Raw genomic sequence first — 24,289 nt, 5'->3', positions numbered from 1 at the left:
GTCACCTACATCAGAGACTCCGAGTTTCTGGCTCCCAGTTTCAGCCTGCTGCAGCTCCAGTCATTACAGGCTTCGGGGAGGGAACCAGTGGATACAAATAATATGAGATAGGTAGGTAGCTGGCTTAGAATTGGAAGCCACACCTCCCCCACCGAATGTAATTCTATCTGCCCACCTGTCAATCAAATAACCCTTTCCTCAGGAGGTACTCTCCTTACCTGGGACCTTGGGAACCATATCATGTAAGCACTCTCCTTTTTTTTTTTTTAAGATTTATTTATTTTTATTGGAAAGTCAGATATACAGAGAGGAGGAGAGACAGTGAGAAAGATCTTTGGTCTGATGTTTCACTCCCCAAATGAGCACAACAGCTGGTGCTGTGCCGATCCGAAGCCAGAATCCAGGAACTTCTTCCAGGTCTCCCACACGGGTGCAGGGTCCCAAGGCTTTGGGTCGTCCTCGACTGCTTTCCCAGGCCACAAGCAGGGAGCTGGATGGGAAGTGGAGCCTCTGGGATTAGAACCTGCGCCCACATGAGATCCTGGTGCGTTCAAGGTGAGGACCTTAGCCGCTGGGCCACACTGCCAGGCCCAACACTCTCTTTTTCAAGCTTGTAAGAAGCCTGGAAACCTGACTTGGAGGGTCTTCCTGTCTCCCTATTCCTGTGGACACAAAAGATGCAAGGCACAAACATCTCTCCCTCCCCCACCTTTCCCTCTATCCCTGAGCATGTGTCTGTGATTTATTCACCCCTTAAATAAACTTTGTCATTTTGTAATCTGTATTTGCACCTGTTTTTGTTTGGTTGTTAGGTTTGTTTATTTTTATCAGAAAGGCAGATTTAGAGAGAAAGATATTCTATCCACTGGTCTACTCCCCAAATGGCTGCAGTGGCCAGAGCTGAGCAATCCAAAGCCGGGTTTCTCATGTGAATGCACAGTGTCCCAAGACTTTGGGCCATCCTCTACTGCTTTCTCAGGCCACAAGTGGGGAACTGGATCAGAAGTGGAGCAACTGGGAAATGAACCAGCGCCCATGTGGGATGCTGGTGCTTTGCTGGTGCTTGAACGTGGAGGACCAGTCTATTGAGACACAGTGCCAGCTTTTATGCCTGTTAGAATGCTTTTTAAGAAAGAGTTGGGAACCTAGAAAAGCAATATTAAGCCCAACCTAGCCCGCAAGCTCACATACTCTCTCTTTGACTCTCAAATAAGTAAAATAAGTAGACTTTTAAATATTTATTTATTTATTAAGGAGAGGGAAGAAAGAGAGAATATTCCATTTGCTGGTTCATTCCCGAAACGGCCACAATGATCAGGGGCACCTGGGTCACCCTCCACTGCTTTCCTAGGCATATTAGCAGGGAGCTGGATTGAAAGCGGAGCAATTGGAACATGAACTGTGCTCATATGGGATGTCAGTAGGCAGAGGCTCAACTTGCTGTGAACCAAAACATGGGCCCCCAGATAAGCAATTTTTATAAAGAAAAATATTACATGCAAAAGCAATATCTATACTATTCCAAACAGCTGCTCCACAAATTCTTAAAGTTAGCATCTGCAATAAAGAGCACATAGCAGAAAAAGAAATCTCAGTTTCCAAAATGGAATGACTATTGCTGGGGAAAAAAAACCACCTCAGTTGGGCTAAACTTCATGCACTCTACAGCAAGGTCCTTACCGCATCCCAGCAAATAAATGCTTTGATGGCTGGCACCGGTCCACAGACCCAAGTTCAAGTAGCCCTGGTCTTCAGTGACAAATAGAATTGTTTATGAAGGGCCTGGGGTGATGGCTCAGTGGCTAAATTCTCACCTTGCATACACCAGGATCCCATGTGGGTGCTGTTTCTTGTCCCTGCTGCTCCACTTCCTATCTAGCTCCCTGCTTGTGGTGTGGGAAAGCAGTTGGGGATGGTCCAAAACCTTGGAACCCTGAACCCACGTGGGAGACCTGGAAGGAGTTTCTGGCTCCTGGCTTCGATCTCCTTGGCTCAACCTATTGTGGTCACTTGGTGGGGTAGACCAGTGGAAAGAGGATCTTTCTGTCTCTCCTCTCTGTGAATCTGCCTTTTCAATTAAAAAATAGGTGAAATCTTTTTTAAAAAATAAAGAAAAAGAATTGTTTATGAAGACAATGAGAAAGGCAAGACACAAAGTAGTGCTGTAAACCGAGCACCCTCTCTCCTTTCATCCCAAGACCTTCTTTAGGGAAATGCTCACCTCAGGGCCTTTGCTCGGCCTGTACCCTCCTACTTCTTTCTCTCCCTCACCCCCCACCCCACCCCACCAGGTGTATGCCCTCCCCAAGGCACTGCTGCTGATTACCTGCCCTCCATGGATGCCCACTCACCCCAATGCTTCCCTCACTCTAGCCCTGATCCCTTGGGACTCTGGAAGCTCTGAGAGGGCAGCCCTAGCACAGTGGCGTGGAACACACATGTGCACACTCACAGAAGGCATTGGGACATGCGTGTGTCCCTCCCTTGGGCCCCACATGCAGCAGGGGCTTGGTGGCAGGAATGCTAAAGGGTGCCCCAGCACCAGAATTCCTGCCCTGCTGGAGGGATGTGGTGGGATGAGAGAGCAGGAGTGACCAATTTAAATGCTAAAGACCATTTACGGTCAGCTCAGAAGCCTGACTGGAAAACAGCAGTTCTATGAAAGGTTAAAGGGATTTCCTATAAAAACAAGTAGCTTCCGTTCTTGAATCTGTTGAGGAAGGTTGGATTAAGTGGGGCTGAACAAGTGGCCTCATGGGAGGCAGGTTCTGAAAAGTTCTGCATAGGTGGCCCTAGAGATAGATAGCAGGTGCCAGAGGACAGGTGGCCCAGGAGGCACAGTGTGGGAACCCCGTCCTGGACCTGGGATGCAAGGCAGGAGTTCAGCTAGAAGCTGACTTGTCTGATGAAGGACAGTGAGGGGAAGCAAAGGCGCCCAATCCAAGGCCACTCTCAGGAGACTCACTCTTCTGCCTGGAAAGAGTTGAGAAGAAGCCATGGGTGTCTGACAGGGCTGTCCCCAAGACTGTAGGATCTAGGAACAGACAGACATGGGTGTGAATTCCTGGTTCTACCTCAGAACAACCTCAGCAGACCTCTTCATCCCCAGGCTCTCAGTTTCCTCATCTGGAAAAGGCAGGCAATAGAGTACACTTGCTTGGGGCCAGCATTGTGGTGTATCGGGTTAATGTGTCTAACAGCAGCAGCAAATGAATCAGTTGCTTGCACCTCTGACATCCACATGGAGACCAGGCTGGAGTTCTAACTGCCTGTCTTCAGCCTGGCGCAGCCCTAACTGGGCCATTTGGGGAATGAACTAGCAGATGGAACCTCTTTCTCTTTCTCTCTGTCTTTCTGTAACTTTGCCTTTCAAACAAATAAACCTTTTAATTAAAAAATTAATTTCAGTGTTGATCCATCAAGAAAGGGTTCATGCTTTTCCTAAGTACACCAGAAGAGGGAGGGAGGGCTTGAATCCACTTGTTCTCTCACCCAGGGAAAACATATCCAAGTTCTAGCTTCATGACAGGCACAAAATGGTGTAGCTAAGAACCACACGTAAGTGACACAGGGGTGCTGTCTCCATCACTTCTCATAATAACAAAAGATCTTCAGATTATTATGATCATCCAAAATGCTGAGAGATGGAGCTGTGAGAAAGTGGCCTAGCCTGGGAGGCCAGGGAGGGCTGTTCTGGTGAGGAGAGGAGAGTGATGGGGGTGGGGAGCAGGCAGTGCTAGGTGGGCACGGCACTGGAAGAGAGGTAGCAGCATGTGCCGGGGCCATGTGGGAGAAGGGATCTGGCCGGAGAAGCCTTGCGGGGGTCCCGCCGACTTGCCAGGGGCTCTCTCACTGCATGCTTGGAATGGCACCTCCCTCCTGGTCCCCTCTTCTCCAGCTCTGTTCTCCATCATCTTCTCTCCCAGGATCTCTTTTCTCACATGGGTACGGAAACTTTCGTGGTTGACAGACACTTATTTTTCACCCTACAACAAACACTTAGGCCACAGACAGCCCGTGGCCTGCTCTCACTCCTGTTGACAAAAGGTGCCTCTGCTGGGCAGCTGGAACCCTCACAACAGGGTAGTGACAATCCCGATGTGTCCACTTGGCTGCACACACTTGTTCAGTGAACAATCTAGCCAAGCATTCCCTGAAACACTGGATGAATGAATGAATGAATGAACAAACATGAATGTGAGTTAGCTGAAGGAGCAGCCCTGAGGCAGAGGAAAGATTTGGATTGGGAGTGGGAATCAGCAGCAGCTGATTGCAGTCAGTTGTGGAGTGACCGACAGGTGAGCCGTGTACTCCAGCTACCGACTCCAAAAGTCCCCAGCTCCTGTACTCTCTGAAGCCAGGCTGGGTGGCTGTCTGGGCTTGGGAAGACTCTCCTTATTGAAGGAACCAGATGTGCAACTGGAGCAGTTTCTCTCCCACGGACATGACAAGCCTTGCTCAGTTAGGAGCAAGGACAGTGCAGTTAGAGGTGCCCGAGGTCCAGCCAAGTCCACACAGCCCATCTTCTGCTCTCCTCCCAGGCCATAAGAAGAAATAGCCGGGCCCGAGATAAGAGAATTTGAGCGTGTTTTGCGAGGACTGAAAAAGCAAAACAGAACCAGCCAGATTCCCGAGCAGGAAGGGGTCTGAATAAACAGATTCATGACCAGTCTTGCTGGTGGGCAGGGCCATATTTTCCTGCCCTCTGTGTCAGCCCAGCCCCTCCCAGGCCTCAGCCACCTCTCCCACCTCCCTCTCCATGCTTTTCTAGGAAACAAGACTTATAGCTCTCACTTCATCTTGACCGTGCATCCACAAAGGGCCGCTTGTTCCCCTTTCCCCTCACTCATGAGCACAGCATCCAAGAAAAGCCCTGGGACTTAAAGGGCCCGAGGTAGGGAACAGACACAGAGGCAGCTCATGAAACGCGATTTGTCATGGATTCTGACCCTCCACCAGCAGGCAGAGCCTTGGAAAAATCTTGCCACCAGATGGGCCACTTGCCAACTCTGAAGTCAGCGGAGTTTTGGAGCCTTCCTCATCAGAAAGCGAGTTCCTGAGGGCAAGATCAGATGTCCCATCAGAATGGAGGTCCTGAGGGTGAGGGTGTGCCTCGCCATCAGCCCAGGAGCAGCAGATGGGGTGTACTGGCTGCTCCTCCATCAGCTTGGAGTTGCCTAAAGGCAGAGAGTGTCATCCCTCTGGATGGGGAGTGCACTCTGGAAAACTGAGAGCAATGGTTATCACTTACATATGCTCACCATGTGCCTGAGACAGTTCTTTAAAAAAAAGAAAGAAAGAAAAAGATACATCAATCAGGCCTGATGTGATGGCTCAACAGCTAATTCTTTACCTTGCAAGCGCTGGAATCCCATATGGGTGCTAGTTCATGTCCTGGTTGTTCCACTTCCTTTCTGGCTCCCTGTTTATAGCCTGGGAAAACAATAGAGGATGACCCAAAATCCTGGAACCCTGCATATTTACAAGGGAGACCCGGAAGAAGCTCCTGACTCCTGGCTTCATATTAGCTCATATTATATTTACTTCAGTGGTTGTAGCCATTTGGGGAGCGAACCAGCAGATGGAAGATCTTCCTCTCTGTCTCTCCTCTCTGTAAATCTGATCCGTCTTTCCAGTGAAGATAAATAATCTCTTTTTAAAATATATACCTATTCCCCTTAACCTTCATGAAAACATTGTGAGAGACATATGAGCAATACTCTGGTTTTCTATACAGACTGGTGCTGGCACAGTGAGAGACGGGCATTTGGTACAGTGGCTTAAGACACTGCTTGGGATGCCCACACCCTGTATCCAAGTACTTGGCTACTTCACTTTGAATCTAGCTTCTTGCCAACCCATATGCTGGGAAGCAGCAAGTCATGTCTTCAAGCACTTGAGTCCTTGCCATCCATGTGAGACACCCAAATGGGGTTCCCAGCCCCTGTCTTTAACCTGGTCAAGCCCTGACTATTTGAGCATTTGAGGAATGAACCAGCTGATGCATGAGCTCTTTCTCTGTCTGCCTCCACCTTTACCTCATCTTTCTCCATCATTCAAACAAAATGAATGGAAAGCCCACTTTCAAAAGGATGCTGCAGCCAGGCAGGGCAGGCAGGACTCTGCAGCAGACCCAGAGCAGTACAAGCACGGGGAGTAGATCCTGTGTCTCATTGCCATCAGAGCAGAAGCCCTCAAGTGGGGAGGAGGCCACCGGGGAGACCCTGCTCTGTCCGCCTCAGCTCCCTCCCTCGAGCTACAACAGGCCTTGTTCAGTGCTGCTGGACTCCAGACTGGGGCAAGGAGTTAACCAGTGTGGACAGAGTGTTTGCTCCTCACAGCTCCGAGCCATTCCATACTGCGCCCCCATTGGGCAAAGTAGTCCATCATTGAAGACAGGCGTCTGTCGGGGATGCGGGTCAGACACCACTATTCTCTAAATCCGCCAGGGGCTGGATGGGTGTCCACAGAGCGTATGGGAGCTCGCAGGTCCCTATCACAGGGAACACTCCATCCGGAATGGGGCTGGTACCACGCTGCCGCCAGCTGGGTACTTCCTTCTGTCCACAGCTCACTTCATTCGTGGCTGCAAATCCCCGCATGAGCCTCTGGAGCCCAGCAACTTTCACAGGAAACAAAGGGAACTGGTTTGTGTTCTCCTCCCTGCATTGTTACTCAGGTTTCCACACACATGCATACACATAAACACCACAATTTTCTCCGCTCAGGCTGCCCAGGGGATGTGACCAGCTGTTGTGCAGCTGGTATGGGGGTTTGGGCAGGGTCGGCCTGGGTGTGTGCACTGCTGGGTCACCACAGCATGGGTCTGACAGTGATGCACATGGAACATGGTGCAGGGTGGGAACACAGCTCTCTTAGTTCAGGACCAGTGCCTACTGTGAGACACCATGACTAACCCTGGAAAAAACGTAGCAAGCACAGGTTAGGGCAAGTGCTTGGCCTTAATACAGGGTTCAAGAAGCCCAAGGCAGGGCTACGACATCTCATGTGATGCTGGCATCCCATACTGCAGTGCCAGTTGGGGTGCCAGCTGCTCTGCTTCCAACCCAGCTTCCTGCTATTATGTGTGTGGGGGGGCAGCAGCGGAGGGCAGTGGGAGGCGTCCCAAGTACTTAGGGTCCTGCCGCTCATTGAGGAGACCAGGATGGAGTCCTGGCAGCTGTCTGTTTCTGGCCCAGCCCTGGCTATTACAGGCGTTTGAGAAGTGAACCAGAAGACACAAGATGTCTCTAGGTCTGGTTTTCTCTCCCTCTGCTACTCAGCCTTTCAAATAAATTTTTCAGAGGGAGAAAAGCTCAAGGCCCACATCAGAGCACCTGAGTTCTATGTGTAGCTCCAGCTTCCGACTCCAGCATTCCTGCTCATGCAGACCCTGCTTGGGAGGCAGGAGCCACAGCTCAGGCAGTGGCCTTCCTGTCACCCCTAGTGTGAGACGTGACTTGGGTTCCTGGGTCCTGGTCTTGGTCAGGCCTAGCTTCAGGGCCCTTTCGCTGGAGTACAGGATGTCACCAGCAGGTGGGAGCTTGCACTGTCCCTCAAATAACTAAATAAATATATTTTAGAAGATTTCGTTTATTTTTATTGGAAAGGCAGATCAGATTTGTGGAGAGACGGAGAGACAGAAAGATCTTCTATCCACTGGTTTAATCCCCAAGTGGTCCCAACAACCAGAGCTGAGCCCATCTAAAGTCAGAAGCCAGGAGCCTTTTCCGGGTCTCCCCTGTTGGTGCAGGGTCCCAAGGCTTGGTTTTCCAGGCCACAAACAGGGAGCTGGATGGGAACTGGAGCAGCTGGGACAGGAACCGGCACCCATACGGGATCCTAGCACTTGCTTGCTAGGTAAGGATTGAGTCATTGAGCCATCGTGCCAGGCCCTAAATAAGTATTTTTAAAAAATACAGTCTGGTAAATGTGGGCCACGCGTGGAGGAGTGCCTGCGAGGAAACTGCTCTGGAGCTGGCTGGACGGCCTGTGAGTGCAGCGCGAAGGCTGTGTGAACTGCCTCGCCCGTGCAGGTGTCGTTAGCTGTGGAGACAAGCTCTGGGAGCGTGCACGGGTCGTCAGCCCACGGCGGCGTGAGAAAATGTCCCAGGAAGCGTGTTGGAGCAGGAAAGCTGGGACCGGGAGATCTACGATGGGGTGCATCAGCATTGTTGGGGCCGTACGTGTGAGCGCGGGAACCGGAGCCCAGAGGTCCTCCAGGGCTACCCACGGGGACGCGGGAGCCTTGACGCGCGAGTGGACGGCCGGAGGGCGGCGTCCAGGCACTCCACCCTCGTACGGGCCTCCGACCCCCGTCCCATCCTTCACTCCAGGCCGGGTTTGGTGTGGAGCCGGCGGGCCCGCAGTCGCGCGGAGTTGGGGGCCCAGACAAAGACGCAGTGGGCCGTGCGGCCGGCCGGGGGCGAGCCCGGCTCGAGCCCGGGGGCGGGGCCCGGCGCGCCGGGGCGGGGCCTGGGAAGTGGGGGCGGGGCCTGGGGAGCAGGGGCGGGTCCTGGGGAGCGGGCCGCGCCATCCCGAGGACTCCCGAGGCCAGCGAGCGAGCGGGCGGCTGCGGGCGGCGCCGAGCGAGGGAGCGAGGGAGCGAGCCAGGGAGCGGCGCGGGCCGGGCCATGGGGCGGCGGGCGGCGGGCACGCTGCTGCTGGGGCTGCTGTTGCACGGGCGGCTGCTCGCGGTGAGTGTGTGGGGCGGGGGACGGCTGCTTGCCGCGCCCGCCAACTTGTCGGGGGCGCCCGAGATTGCGGGGCGGGGATTCCGGCCCGGGACGGCGGCGCCTTTCTGAGATCCCGGGCTGGGACGGGCCGGCGCCACCCTGAGGCGTGGGTCTGCTCCCCGGGTTGAGTTTTTTTGGGGGGTGGTCCCCCAGGAACTCTGCGTGGGGCCGGGGGGCGGGGTCGGAGTTGGAAATGCGAGTGTGGGTCTCCCGGCCACGTTGCCGAATCTGGGAGTCGCGCTGGTCCCGGCCTGACCTGCCATATCCCAGGGAGCGAGCGGAGAAACTTGGAGTAGTTTGGAACGGGGTGGGAACTTGGCAAGGAGCAGAGAACCCTTTTCTGGGCCAACTTGGCAGACGGGGCAGTCGGTGGGGATGAGGACCCTGTGGGTCCTGCCTGGAACTTTACCAGCTCTTGAGGAGCTTGTAGCCTGGCAGACACAAGGGAGAGCTTTTGGGACGGGGCTGCGGCTTGCGTGGAACTTCCAGGACCCTGGAGCCCGGCAGCTCGGGAGCTGAATCAGTCCCTGCCCTTGGCTAGAGTAAACTGTGTGACCTCAGGCCAGCTAATTAACCTCTCCCAGCCCCACGTGGAAGCTCAAAAGGTTTAGCCGCTGGGCAGTGGCACAGTGAGGTGACTGCAGGGCAGGCGGGGCCTGTTTGGGGGGGGGCCTCCCTGGGATAGGAGTCTCCCAGGCTTCCCTCCTCCCGCGTCAGCCTGGTGCTGGGGTAGCCTGCCAGGTGGGCCGTCCAGTCCTCTGCTCTGAGCTTAGATGGGCCCACACAGAGGAACAGAGAATTCCTGGGGTCAGGCATTCCAAGGCGTTGGGCCTGAGAGGCCCCAAGGACCTGGGCTGGGCAGAGTCATTGCACAGAGAGCTGGTGGCTGATATGGGTGGGGGGTCTATGTGGCTGGACATGGGGCCCACCCCCCCACACTGTCTTTGATTGCCCCTGGCCAGTCCTCGTCCTTGCCCCCATCCTCCCAGCTGAGACACGCTTCTCACCCGGTTGGTGTCTAGCCACCTACTGACTCCCTGCCACCCCCCACCACCCGGACCTGACTCCTCACTGCCTGCCCCACCTAGCACCTGGTCTCTCCCCCCACCCACCTGACACACACAGCCTGGCCAGGCGTTGACTCCCCTTGTCTGGACCTGAACTTGGAGCTCTGAGGCTGACTTTGGCTTTTCCGGAGGCACAGCACCTGGATGCCTTGCGCAGCCTGCGCAGTCACTCTGATAAGGGGCTCCAAGGTGCAGGGGCTGCCCCGGAGGTGGGCGGAGCTGCTGGCTCCTCAGAAATTCCCGGGCTGCCTGTCACCTCTTTCACTTGTTCATTCAACAAATCCTCACTGAGCCACACTTTCCATGAGGTCCCTGGGAGTGCAAGTGCTTGCCAAGTGCCTCCTGTGTGTCGTGGAAGGCAGTGGTGCTGGACAGTGGTGCCTTCCAACAGGCGCTCTGAAGCCAAGGGCCTGCAGGGCCACCTCAGCAGACACTTGGAGATCTTTGTGCCCGCCTACCCCTGCCTCTCCTCTCCAGGCTATTGTTGAGGAACTGGGAAAAAGCTTGGCCTATGGAGTCTTCCCCACCTTGAATCCCAGCTCTGAGATTTCCTAGTTCTGTCAGCTGGGGCAGGTTCCCCTCTGAGCCTGAGTCTCCACATCTGTAAAATGGGGGTGAGTTGCCAATGAGATGAAGGTCCTAGCCATATCCCAGCAAGCCCTGGGCTCCTGTTTACCCATTGCCGTTCGTCTGTTTTACCCTTGCCTGCGCGGCCACAAGCCAAGAGTGAATGGTGTAAGAACCAGTGAGATGGGCCTTAGACCACAGGAAGCAGTGTCGGTGATGAAGTGGAGGAGATATTTCAGCTCTAGGGTGATGAGGAGGCTTTCTGGGGAAGGGGCTGCACCACAGTGACTCAGGGTTCCTTGGCTGGGGACCCCTTTGCTTCCTGCTGGCATGTATATGGGGGGTGGTGTTTTGGCCTTTCCTTTCTTGGGGCCAGCCCTGCAAGAGACAGGAGCCGTGTGGGGGCCTCTGGGTTGATGACTGCTGTTTTCCAGGCTGGAGGAGGGAAGTCACTGAGATACCTGCTTCCTGCCTCGGCTGTATTTCCTCGCTGGGGAGGCTGCCCAGGCTGCTGGCAGGAGCTGGAAAGGCCTCCCCTTTCTCGCTTTGCCCTGTGTGGAGCTGGCTGCCCTGTCCCCTGCCCCAGACTGCCCCCGTCGCTGCAGCTGGGCCAGGATGGGGCTGTGAGTGTGTCCTGGGGATCCCAGGATGTGATCAGGCTGTTGATCTACTGCAGAGGGGGCCAAAGCCTGCGGCTTGATGGAAACAGGGCCTGCTCGGCTCTTCTCCTTCTACCCAGGGAGTTGTCTGGTCTCGGCCTGGCTTGGCCCAGGCCTGTTCTCAGACTGAGCACAGGCAAGTTAGGATGTGTGGATCTGAGGCCTAGCCTGGGACGGGTGGAAGAAAGGTGGCAGGAGGTGGCTGAGTTCAGGCTGGAGAGGCGGGTGAGCACGGTCGGGGCAGGGAGTGGGGAGGCCTCTTTGGGGGTGGTGAGGTGCAGCTGAGAGCATGATAGAGATGTGTCTGTGCTGCCATATACTGAGTTACTACCCTGCTCTACCCTGTAGCTGTGTCCCCTGCTCACCGCCTCCCCTGTGGCTCAGGGACAGGCCCAGCCTGACTTGATTTCAGCCTCCTGCCAGCTCTCGCATGCCTCCAGCTTGGCCTGTCTTTGTACCTGTGCCAGGCACACTCCCACCTTTAGGCCTGTGTGTGTGCCCTTTCCTCTGCCTTGTCCCAGAAGGTCTCTCCGACACTTTTGCCCCTGTCTCAAAGCCCGGCTGGTCTGGCCAGCACACTGTCCGCTTGCACTGCTCAGCTTGTCTTCTGGTCATCATGGGACCTGGGTTTATTCTACATGCAGCTCTCCCTCTTGTCATAAGTCACCAGTAGGCAATGGTGAAGCTTGTCATTGATATTGGTGAAAGCAGGCACTGTGGTCCCAGGGCTAGCCCTGGCAGGGAATAGCAGGGTCAGACTGCAAGGACACATGTGCAGGATGGGTGTGTCTCCAGGACCCTGGGGACTCCTGGGGACATCCGTGCTGGCAGAAGCCTAGGAACTAAACCCTGGCTGATCATTTGTAGGTTCGTTAGATATTCCCCAAGACTGTCCTCACAGTTGGATTAATCGGCTTTCGGGCATGAGTGGCCAGGCCCTGCATGGGGAGGGGAGTGAGGGACCCCGAGCCTGCCCAATGCTGGGGGCATGGTTCAGGGCGTCCCATGGCCTGGTCACTCCACCTGGAGCCTCCCTGGCTGCTCCCCTGAGAGCTGCAAAGGCTTCCAGGCTTGGGATGGGAATTTTAGGAGGAAGGGCTGGGGTGCCACCAGGATGTGAAATGCCTGGGGTGACAATGACCACCTGGAGACCCCAATGTGGGTTCTGTCTGTGTATGCCCCTTGGGCCATGAGGGAGGGGCTTCCATCCCTCTCAGTTCCCTTCCCCAGAGGGGTCAGGCTGCAGGGGTGGGGCCAACAGGACCCACTGCCCAGCTGCTTCCTGAGGCTCGCCTGACCTCTGTCCCTCCTGGCACCTCCCACCCCTTCCTGGCTCCCATCCCTGCCCCTGCCAGGAAAGGGGGAGTCTGATGAGGGTCTCAACCCAGCTGGAATGTTGCCCCAGCCCAGGCCTTGGCCTCTGCCTCTTTGGCCCTGCTACCCTCTCCTACTCCCTGAGCCTGGCTGGAGCCTGTTGCCCCTTAGTGCCCAGAGCTGGCTGACTGAGACCCAGAAGTATGTGTGGAACTCGCTTCGCGGGGAGCCGCCAGCCTTGCTGCCAAGCCTGGTGGCGTCTGTCGGGACCATGTCAATAGCGGTCTTGAGAGAGGAGTGGCTCGTGGCTGCAAGGGGTGGGTGGGCGGGGGGCAGCATGGTGAGAGCCCTAAGAACAAGGTGGCTCTTTGAGGCCTGAGAATGTGGGGCCTGCATGTCTCAGCCACTGCCGGACCTCTGCACTGTCTGTGGGGACCGCATGACACCCTGGGATGTCCTGGGTGGGGATCAACCTCCTGCCAGAGGCTTGTAGTACATGCTGAATGAAGGAATGAACAAATGGTCTAGCCTCTTGCAGGAGCATGTTACACCCAAACTTTGTTCAAGAAATACTTGGGAAGCATCCGAACTGTTCTAGGTGTGGAGGTCACAGCGGAGAACAAAAAAAGTCAGGTTCCCTCCCCTCCTGGAACTTGCACTGCAGCCAGCACGGGAAAACAGACCATAAATGATATGTCAGGAGGCGAGAAGTGCTCAGAAGGAAAAATAAAGCACGGAAAAGAACACAGTGAGGTGGGGTGGGGTGGTCAGGAAAAGTCCTGATAAGATACCGTGAGTGCAGAAGGAGAGCTGAAGGAAGTGAGAGTGTGAGCCCTGCTGATAGCAAGGGAGGGGAGCCCCTCTCCCCAGACACAGACAACAGCGGGTGCAAAGGTGGGGGTGTGCATGGCATGTTTGTGGTAAAGGGAGGAGACCCTTGTACCTGGGCCACACACGTGGGAGTGAGCATGGCCAGTGCAGGCATGGTGTTGTCAGGGGGCTTTGGCAGAAGGATCTGGGATCTGCCTCAGTGTGGGATGAGAAGTTGTTGAAGGGGCTTGGTGTTGACTAAGCTTGTTCTAGCATGGAGAAGAGGATGGGGTAGGCCCAGGACTCAGGCAAGGCATTCATAGCCCAGGCAGGAGCTGATGGGAGCACATGCCCTGGCCGTGGAGATGGGAAGTGGCTGAATCCTGGCTGTGCTTTGAAGAGGGGGCCCACAGCGTGTGCTGGCCAGGGCAGAGGTGGAAAGAGAAAGAAGTCTCTGTTGTGGTGGATGTGGGCATCTAGCAAAATGAAACTGCCACTAGCAGAGGGGCAAGGTACTGGAGGGGCAACTTGGAGGCCACAGTGAGACCCCTACTCCTTCCCAGGCTGGGGCTTCTGTGTGGGCCTGATGGGGAGGGGTACATAAAGGAGGCTTGTGAGGTGTGCAACTGTGGGCCAGGCACCGATTGCATCCTTGTGTTTCTCTGGAATTTACTGCCCCCTCCCTGCCTGGAACGGAAGCTCCAGGAGGGTTCCCTGCTGTTGCTTGGTGTTAGACAGATTGCAGGCAGGTGAGCATTTGTCAAATGTGTGGACAAGCCTTAAGGAAGCCAGTGGACCAGGAAGCCCCAGGCTCCTTATGGAGGGCTGGAAAGTGCTTCTTCTGCTATTGGTCTTGGAGGCACTGCCTTTCTAGCCACTGCACTTCGCTGAGGCCAGAGGCTCTGAGTCAAGCCCAGATATTCACTCTGCCGTATGGGACTGTCCAGGTCTCTGTTGAACTTGGAGCTCCTTTCTTTGGGCACTGTGATCGAGGGAAACATGTGACCTCCAAGGGTGCTGCCTGCGAGTGTTGGCTTAGCCCTGGCTTGCTGTGTGACCTTGGCAAAGGTGCGTCCCTTTGCTGAACCTCAGGTTACCAGATGACCAAGTGGATTTGCCTAGCTCAGTGCCTGCAGTGTAGTGGGAGTCCCGCTGTTATCTTGTTCCGACCCCAGGTGAGACCAGACCCCAGGTGAGACCAGCGGGTATTTGCCTGTGCCCCACCTGGCAACTCCATCCTGTTCTGGGCTTGTCAAAGGGCCTTGGTATAGGAGAGTGTCCCGTCCCATTCCTTCCACCTTGCTTACACAGGCCCAGAGCAACTGGGCCTGATCTGCCACTAGCCGCCCCCCCCCCCCCGCCCTACTTCCCCCCACTGAGGCCACAGCTGCAGGACAGAGTCCAGCCTTCCACCCTCCTGGCTCCTTCCTGGAGGGGGAGAGGGAGGGGGCACACCCCAGGGTGTGGCCTGGGAAAAGCTGGAGCCGGCGAACGGATTGTCCCCTTCCCAGATGTGTGCAGTTGGTGGGAGCAACGGAAGGAGTGGCCAAGTGGCTCCCATGGGTGCCGAAAGGATATTGATGCATATTGAGGGGAGTGGCTTGGCCTGGGGAGTTCTGAGTCCACCTCTAGCCCGTCCTTTTCTGCTGAAAGGGATCAGTGGAATCCTGTGGGTTGCCCAAGAAACTTCTGGACTAGGGACAAAGAGACATACACAGGGTCCAGAGAGCTCGCCCCACCCTGCCCCGTGCTGCACATGCCCTGGTGGGGTAGAGGCTTGTCCCTGCCCCACCAGGGGTCCCATCCAGGTTCTTCCTTTGTGTTAGCGCTTGGCATCTTCCCCCCACCTCCTCCAATCCCAAGGCGGGGAAGAGGAGGCAGCCTGGGGCTGGACAGGGGAGGACTTCAGAGGTGGCCTGGGATGACCCCACAGATGCTTCTCCTGGGGTGGGGCAGGGAATTCCCAGCTGCCTCTGGCCCCTTCCCAGTCCACCTCCAGGTCCCTGCCCCCACCTCTCCCTTCCCTGCTCTCCCATAAGGAGCCAAATCTGGGCTCCCACCTCCTGACCCTGCCCCTCACCCGCAACACCCCCCCCCCCCCACCCAGCTGACTCATCTCTTGCTTGCTTGGCGGCTCCAGCCTTCACATAGTTGGGAACTGGGATCATGCCTTTCCTTGGAGCGCTCCCCGAGCTGGATGGAGTGAAGTTCTGGCCTCATTAATCACAGTGCGGCAGCCTCTGTCTCTTGAACAGCTCTTTTGCCTCTTCCCCATTTGCCTGCCCGTGCCCCTTGGGCAGGGGAACAAGGACCTAGAGGGGACAGACAAAACTCTGCTGGGTCTTGTCTCTAGGACTTCTGTCACCCAGACTGTCCTCCAGTGTTCTCTGAGTATAGGCAGCCTCTCTCCATTAAAGCTGCCACTCTGGAGGCCAATCTGTGCTGGGCATGACCTCCATAGCATCTTCACAAACGATCTTGTGAAGTTGAAATTATTATCTTCTTTTTGCAGAAGAGTAAACTAAGGCATGGAGCAGGGGAGTGGTTGGCAGCTGTCCGTTTGATGCATGACACAGCTGGGAACAGTCCGTTTGATGCATGACACAGCTGGGAACAGAGCAGGATGTCTGCCTCCAAAGTTGCCGTTCTTCCCCCTCATGGGTGTAGGGATGGGGCAGAGGCAGGGCAGGCTGTGCGGAGGAGGTGGGTCTGGTCTATCTTGGGATTAGCTCCTGCTTTGTACACCCACTGCCCTTAGCCCCTTGGCTCTGTCTCAATGCAGTGGTGGTATCCCTGGGGGAGACAGGCTTGGCTTTCCAAGGCGCTGAGATCCCTGAGAGCCTGATCCTGCTCAGTCAAGTCCAGGCCCACTGTGGAGCCTGCAAGGGTTTGCCTTGTGGAGAGATCGCTGAGTTTATGCTGAGCTGGGCCAACCTATGCCCCATTCCCTATCAGTCCTGAGGGCCTGGGTGAAAGACAGAAGAAACACAAGTCTCACAAAATCCCCAGAGAGAAGTTTCGGACTGTCATCTGGACACTCCTGAGCAGTGAAGATTCCAGAATCCATGTGTCAGCTCATGTAGTCATTCTTCCAGTTAATGTTGCCTGCAGACCCACTGTGTGACAGCCCACTGATGACCCGAGCTCTGTTGTTGTCAGTTCTCCCATGGTGACAGAATGATGCCTCCGTTACCCAGCCGAGAAGCATTTCAGAGAGCAGGACCCTGTGCAGAATCACACAGCCTGGTGCCAAGGAAGGTGGGAGGTGGAGGCAGCATTGCCAGCCCTCCTGCAGGGTGTTGGGGAGGCCTGGCCCTGATCTGCTAGTCCTTTGGGATTCAGGAGCACCACTCAAAGTGCAGACAATAGAGGGGTGTCGGGAAGGAAAAGCTCCGTTTGGCCTGAGTATTCTGGAAAGACCTCCAGGAGGAAGTGGAGCTTAAAGAGCAAGGAGGATTTGTCTGGTGGAAGAGGAAGGCATCAGGGCAGGGGTCCGGAAGTTGTCCATATTGTCCCTGGGTTTGCATTGTCCACCTTGTTGTTGGGTTTGCGAGAACCGGAAGGCCTTCGCCTGCTGCTGGAGTCGTTAAAGCTAGGGAAGGAATGAGTGGAAGTCCCCAAGAGAGCTGAGTGACATCCATTCCAGCCCCTGCCCTACCCCGCCCCCGGCTCTGTACCTGGCCAGACCAGAAGGCAAGAGGTCAAGGCCAGGGCCTCCACTTGGTCACTGGCTGATTACCAACACTCTTCCTTGGGCCTCACTTCACCTATTCACAAAATGGGCTTCTCTTGTTCTCTCTCTCTTATTAAAAAGCTTTATTTATTTGTTTTTATTTTGAAAGGCATATTTTAGAGAGAAAGAAGGAGAAACAGAAGTCTTCCATCTGCTGGTTTACTCTCCAAATGGCAACAACAGCCAGAGTTGAACTGATCCAAATCTGGGAGCCAAGAACCTCCTCCAGGTCTCCCGCGTATGTGCAAAGTCCCAAGGATTGGGGCCATTCTCCACTGCTTTTCCAATCCATAAGCAGGGAGCTGGATCCGAAGTGGAGCAACTAGAACATGAATTGGCACCTACATGGGATGCTGGTTCCACTGTGGCAGATTAGCCTATGAGTTACCTCACTGACCCCTTTTCTCTTGTTCTTTTACCACATGCCAAATCAGAGGAAAGAAACTCAGTGATGTTCCCTTGCCCAGAGCTGGGGTGGCAGCCACTTCGAGGAGCCACTGCAGTACTCACCCCATGTCATCTTTCACAGTAGGGCCAGGTCCTACTGGTCCTACTGTGTCCTACAGGTGCTGCTCTGTCCTAGGCTAGGCCAACAGACAGAGAAGGTGGCTGCCTGCACCCATAGCCCTCCTGGAAGCCTGTCTCGGCCCTCCTCAGTGGCTCTTGGAGTAGTCTGCCGGTTCACCTCTGTGCCCCTGGGTGCCAGGTGTAAAATCTGTAAACGTCTGAAAACAGTGAGCACTAGAGAAGGAGTTAGGAGATGCCCTTTTTTTCCAGAATGATCCGGGGCTTGCCGTGCAACTTACATGAGCTTAATTTTTCCCAGATGCAAAATAGGGCCACTCATTCATTCATTCTGCAAACATTCCTGCCTGCTCCCTGGTCTATGTAGGAAGCCTGCGGTAGCAGGAGTACGGGGGTGGGGTGGAACTGGGGAAAGGAGACTGGTGGTGATCAGGTTCAGAAGAGGCGGAGATTGCCTGCGGCTGTAACTGGTCTGCTAACTGCAAAGTCTGTTTAGCCTGTGGAGAGAGGACTGGGGCCTGAGAGAGCAAACGTGGGGTAGGAAGCTGGTTTTCTTCTGAGTCTCCCATGAGCTCATGAGTGGGAAACGCAGCAAGGGCTGTTTATGTTGAGTCTGGGGATTCAGTTTAGGAAATGGGAAGCCGCCCAGAGCCCAGGTTTGGGGTAGTGTTGCAGGAGGTGATTGAGCCTGCTGGGGCTCTCGGCTTTTCTCCCAGGGTTCTTCCTCTTTCGGCACTTTCTTGAGGGGGATGGGAAAAACAGATCAGCTTAAGCCTGGAGTTGTTTTTTTTTTTTTTTTTTTTTTTTTTTAATGTTTTAATTTATTTGTGTGGGGTGGGGAATTTTCTCATCTTCTGGTTCATTTGGTCCATTTTCCAAATACTTGCAAAGGCCAGAATAGAGGGGCCCTGGAAGCCGGAACTGAACCTAGGTCACCCACGTTGGGTGGCAGGAGCCCGTTCACTTGGGGCTGCCTCCTAGGGTCTGCATTAGCAAGAAGCTGGAGCATCCAGCCCAGGCGCTCTGAGCTGTGAGGCTGGCATCTTCACTGCTCCTCCCGCCGGGATTTGAGCTGAGGAGCTGGGAGGAAGGGGTTAAGCTGGCCTGGTTTCCCATCTCCCTGGGAGGAGTCAGGGGTGGGGGGTGGAGAAGAGGGGACTAGGACAGCTGGGAGGAATGTGCGATAAGATCAAAGCTTTCTGCCTGCCGGGGGACCTCACCTTGGTTTCACCTGAGCAACTGAAGAGAATTCTCTCAGGGCCCTGGAGGACCCTGGGCTCAGCGGGGAGGGGTTTAATCCCCACCTCCCACCCACTGACATGCCCAGAGGCCACCCTTACACTGACTCACAGCTCTCGGGCCTGTCCTCTCCCTCCAAGTCTCCTAGAAAGCCCACTCCTTGCCTGGCAGGTGCTGGAAGCCCGGTAGGGCCACCTTGATTTGGCATTTCAGGTCCGGATCCCTCTCTAGCCACAGGTCTATTTCCTGCCCCTCCCCAACTCTCTCCTTCACTGCTGAGATTTCTGAACTCGGGGTGTGTGTGTGTATGAGAGAGAGAGAGAGAGAGAGAGAGAGAGAGAGAAATGCAGAGATACAGTGAGAAGGAGAGAGAGAAAAAGGGAGATCTACCATCGCCCATCCTCTGGTTCACTCTCTAAATGGTCACAGTGGCTGGATCTGAGCTGATTCAAAGCTGGGGGGCCAGGAACTTCTGGGTCTGCCACATGGATACTGGAGCCCAAGAACTTGAGCCATCCTCCTATGTTTTCTGAGGCCATAAACAGAGAATTGGATCGGAAATGGAGCAGCCATATTGGATGCCAGCACTGCAGGCAGAAACTTAGCTAATTATGCCATGCACTGGCCCTTAACTGTTTTGAAAAGAGCAGGACCCTTTAGAGTGAAGGAGCTAAAGGACTTCACCCACACCTAAGGACCCCAGGGCCACCTCTTCATAGCTGTTGGCTTCCAGGCTGGTGGATTCTGTTCCACTTAATTCCCTAGGCTACACTTTGGGGCCAAGTCATGAGCAGCCCCAAGTCCTGTCCCGGCTCGTCACTTCCTGTGTGACTGTTGGTGGGTGGGCTTGCCTGTCTGAGCCTCATCTGTTGTTGCATTGGAATGGCAGTGCCTGTTCTGCAGACTTTGGTGAAAGATTGTGGAGATGAGGTAAATTTCCTGGAGCCGGGATAGGCCACAGACACATAGCAGACACTGTATTGTGACTTTCTTTTTCCTCCTCCAGGACTGCCCCTTATACTTGGTCTCAGGTACTAGAACAAACCTGGGCTTCTGTTTTGTGTCACATCCCCCCTCCCCCACTTTAGGAAGGCCCCACATTTCAGGGGCCACCCTCCTACATGACACTGCTAGGATCTACATAGGAGGGGGCGAGGCAGGCAAGGGGAGAGGGGCACAGAGGCCTCCAGGCACCTGCTGAGCCACCTGTCCTGATGATTCCAGGCTGAAGTTTCCTGGACAGCTTGAACTGGGGTCCTGGTCCACGAGGCCTCCCTAGCCAGACTGCGTGGCTGGAAAGTGGCCGCAGGATGCAGCAGGTGGGGAGGAGTGGACCCCAGGGGTGCAGTAGGCAGGGCTCCTGTCTCAGCTCTCCACTCTGGCTCTGCCCTGGTTAATGATTACTCTAGGCAGACAGGGGAACCCGCCTCCTAGCTCCTTAACCACTGGGTGCACCCGAGGTATGTCAGCTGCCTGGGTGTTCCCTGCTTTAATGTGGCAGCCCTGCTGGGGATTGGGGGTTGGAGAGCAGCACTTGGGGCCAAGATTGACAGGCTGCTTGTACTGCTGGAATCCTGGATACATACAGGCTTAGGGTCCACAGGCTACAGGTGAAACCTGAACCCTGGCATAATCATAGGTCCTGGGGTGTGGGCTTAGCTATGCTAGCAACCCCTCCAGCTTGACATACCAGGCGAGCAGGCCCCCCTAGCTCAGGCTCACACTAGCAAGGAGGCCCCAGACAGAAGGTGTTATGTTGCTTAGGGTTTTGGGACTTGGCTTCTAACCCTACTTCTCCCAGGACTTGGGCCGTATGACCTTGGGCAAGTCATTTTTCCTTTCCGAGTACATGCAACTCCTTATCAGAAAGAAGGAAATGCTAAAACTTCTTGGCAGGTGTCAGCCAGCCAAGGTGTGGGAAGTATTTAGCTTATAATGAATAGCTGTGGGATGGTAGCAATTATTGTATTACCATGATCGGGTTTTTTCTCATTGGGAGAGAGTGAAAGTTAGCTGCCACCTCTGGCAATCAGGGCAACAGCAGCCCATAGGCCTGTGCAGGAGGATTTGAGGGGGAAGAAGGAGACCCCAGGGATCTCTGTGAAGAGTGTGCAAAGGTAGAGAGCATGGAGGGGGATCTGTTGGTCATCGCAGCTGCACCCCAGTCCTTCTAGCCTGGGTTCCTCCCTGACTGGGTCCTGAGGCTGGTACAAGCCAAAAGTTGGGGGGAGGAGGGAGAACTGTTTTATTTTGATAACATTAGGGCATTTTCCCCTCCTGGCAGCTGCTATTTTGAGAGCCCCGGAGAGCAGGGGCTATGGTTAAATTAGGTAATGTTGCTCTGTAAGGAATGTGTGAAGCAGTCGGCCGGGGCTGCGGGGAGAGGACGGCCAGTCCACTCCAAATAAAATTAAAATGCAACTTGAACAAGAGCAGCTCAGGGCCACTTTATAAGGCGATGGAGGAAGGCTGCTGGAAGCAGCCGCTGGGGGCGTGGAGGCGTTGGCCCTTTGTGGGGCGCCTGGGCCCGTGCCTGGAGGCCTGGCTGACCCAGCAAGAAGCCCATGCTGGGGCAGAGGGGTAGGGCTGTGGTGCCCTCAGCTCCACACTGAGGCTATGGCTCTGGCTCAAGTTGGGTGGGGATCAGAGTGGCGTGATGCAGGGGAAGGATGGATTGGCAGATTGATCTGGAATCCTGCTTCTTTTTCTTTGTGGCTTTGGGGCTCGGGCAAGCCCTGCAGTGAATGTCGACAGTGGCGGTGGTGGAAGATGGGTCCACTCCCTGGCCTTGGGGAGGGACCTAGAGCAGTCGCAAAATAGAAAAGCAGAGCTGGCTTTTAAGGAACTCTGCCTACTGTGGGCCAGCCACGGTTCTGATGCCGTTCTGTCCTTCTGCCTCCGGGAGTGGTCCGTGCTCTAGCCACTTGGGCTGCTTCCGGAAGCGCATCAGAAATGTGGCTTCAGGTCCCTACCTAGCCACAGAGTTGAATCTACACACTAACAGCATCCCCAGGTGATGCCAGCTGCATGTCTGGAGAAGTACTGCGCTACATACACTTTCTCATTTCATCTTTTTAAAGATTTTTTTAAAAATTTATTTCTTGATTGTTTTATTGGAAAGGCAGATATACAGAGAGAAGGAGATACAGAGAGAAGGATCTTCCGTCTGCTGGTTCACTCCCTAAGTGGTCGCGATAGCTGAAGCTGAGCCGATCCAAAGCCAGGAGCCAGTAGGATCGTCGGGATCTCCCACATAGGTGCAGGGTCTCAAGGCTTTGGGCCGTCCTCGACTTCTTTTCCAGGCCAGGTAGGTGGTGGGCAGGGCCCCATTTATTTGAGCTATTACTGTTGTCTTCCAAGGTCCACATTAGTGAGAAGCTGGGGTCAAAAGCCGGCGCTAGCAGTCTGGTCCAGGTTCTCCCATGAGGGACTCACCTGCCTTTGTGACTTTATCAGGTTCTCTCCACTCACTCCTGGACCCAGCACAGCTGGGACAGAGGTCATCTCTCCAGAGTCATTCTAGAGTTCTGTCCTGGAAGAAAGATGAGGGCAGAAGGGGACTCGCTGTAGATGTGTCCTGTGGGACAGAGAGCTGAGTGTTGGGTAGCGGAAGGCAGTCAGAGATAGGCAGCCCTGGGCTTCGTTAAGGTGGTTGCTGCCTGTCACACTAAATCCAGGACTGAGTCAAGCTGGCAGCAGTATTTGAAAACTACCTACCTAGATAAATATCCTAAATTTTTCCCAAGCCTGTAGATCTATACAAAAAGAAACTGGTGGGCAGTTTACTTAAGTGTTAGCGTGTGTTTCTACTACACTAAGCACTTAACTTGCATCCTCTCTCTCTGTGTTTTAAAGATTTGTTTTTGTTTGAAAGGCAGAGTTAACAGAGAGAAGGAGAGATAGAGAGATCTTTCATCTGCTGGTTCACTCCCCTCATGCCGCAAAACTGGCAGCTGAGCTGATCTGAGGCTGAAAGGCCGGAGCTGCTTCCTGGTCTCTCACGTTGGGTCCAGAGGCCCCAGCACTTGGACCATCCTTCACTGCTTTCCCAGGCCATAATCAGGAAGCTGAACTGGAACAGTCAGGAAGTTTAGCCTACCACGCCACAGTCCCAGCCCTGTATTATCTCCTGTATCTCTTTAATGTAACCATCAGTTTCTTCCTTACAAAAAAAGTAGTAGTAAAAATAGTTATCTTGGGCCTGGTGTGGTGGCCTAGCGGCTAAAGTCCTTGCCTTAAACACACCAGGATCCCATATAGGCGCCAGTTCTAATCCTGGCAGCCCTGCTTCCCATCCAGCTCCCTGCTTGTGGCCTGGGAAAGTAGTTGAGGATGGCCAAAGGCCTTGGGACCCTGCACCCGCATGGGAGACCCAGAAGAACCTCCAGGATCCTGGCTTCGGATTGGCTCAGCTCCAGCCGTTGCAGTCACTTTGGGAGTGAATCATCGGACAGAAGATCTTCCTCTCTGTCTCTCTTGTTCTCTCTGTATATCTGACTTTCCAATAAAAATAAAGAAATCTTTGTAAAAAAATTAATCTCATGGGATGTTATAAAGATGATTTTATCGACAAGTGTCTAGCATGAAAAATTTGCTAAATATATAGGATCAGTACTCAGTCTCCCTACAAGGCAGGTACTATTCCCTATAAGACAGGTTCTATTACTCCATTTTACTGATATAAGTTGAGGACCAGAGCAGGGAAGGGACTCCCTTGTTGTAATCATGGTAAATTGGGGCAGAGCCAAAATGAAATCAGGTCCTCTGAGGCCAGCGTTGTGAGGTAGTGGGTAAAGCTACCACCTATGATGCTGGCATCCAGTGTGGGTGCCAACTTGAGTCCTAGCTGCTACACTTCCAGTCTGAAAGAAGCTCTCAGCCTTTGGCCTCAGCTTGGCCTATCCCTCCCTAGCCATTGTGGCTGTTCGGGGGTGAACCAGTGGATGGAAGATCTGTGTCTGTCTCTACTTTTCACTCTGTAAGTCTTTCAAATACATCAATAAATCTAGGAATGAAGGAAGGAAGGAAGGAAGGAAAAAGGAACTAAAACTAAAATCAAATCCCCAAGCTTGTAAATTGATATTGTAATTCATTTTTCTCTGCCAGGCATGGAAGTATCTAAATGATATATATTAAAAGGGTGAGGGTGTGGGCATCATGGTACAGTAATTAAACCACTGCTTGGGATTCGTGAATCCCCACACAAGGTGCCTGGCTCAAGGCCCTGCTTTCACTCCAGCTTCCTGATAGTATGAACTTTGGGAACCTGCAATCCTGGTGGAAGACCTGAATGGAATTTATGGCTCCCATCTGGCCCAGCCTCTGCTGGGTGAGCATTTAGGGAGTAAGCCAAGGGATGAAAGATCTCTCTCCTTCCCTTCACATGCACGTGTGTGTGTGTGTGTGTGTGTGTGTGTGTGTGTGTGTCTCACTCTTCTTTCAAATAACAACAAAAAAGTAAAGATCAATAAATCAAGCTTCAAAGACCTAACCCGACCTGGAATGTGTCCCCAGGGAGAGTTGGTCCCTGCAGGGGAGCAGAGGTGCTGATGGAGACTGTGATTAGGCTGAATTCCTGGTGCTCTGAAGCAGGCACGAAGGCCCGAGGGGTGTGGGGGAGACAGGTGGCTTTGAGGCTCA

At 54.3% G+C, this 24,289-nt stretch overlaps 1 protein-coding gene across 2 annotated transcripts in view; it reads left to right on the top strand.

Moving 5' to 3' along the window:
• The first annotated feature begins 8,543 nt into the window (after positions 1-8,543).
• The window catches only part of HSPG2 (heparan sulfate proteoglycan 2), a 96,969-nt gene continuing 81,223 nt past the window's right edge, over positions 8,544-24,289 (top strand). For both annotated transcript variants that reach the window (XM_058676498.1, XM_058676491.1), the window contains exon 1: positions 8,544-8,696. In XM_058676498.1, coding sequence (XP_058532481.1) covers positions 8,634-8,696 — 63 coding nt within the window. In that variant the 5' untranslated portion in view covers positions 8,544-8,633. The remainder of the gene's footprint in view (positions 8,697-24,289) is intronic.

Source organism: Ochotona princeps, chromosome 2, assembly GCF_030435755.1.
Source record: "Ochotona princeps isolate mOchPri1 chromosome 2, mOchPri1.hap1, whole genome shotgun sequence".
In the NCBI taxonomy this organism is placed as follows: Eukaryota; Metazoa; Chordata; class Mammalia; order Lagomorpha; family Ochotonidae; genus Ochotona; species Ochotona princeps.
This window is presented reverse-complemented; position numbering and strand designations above follow the sequence as displayed.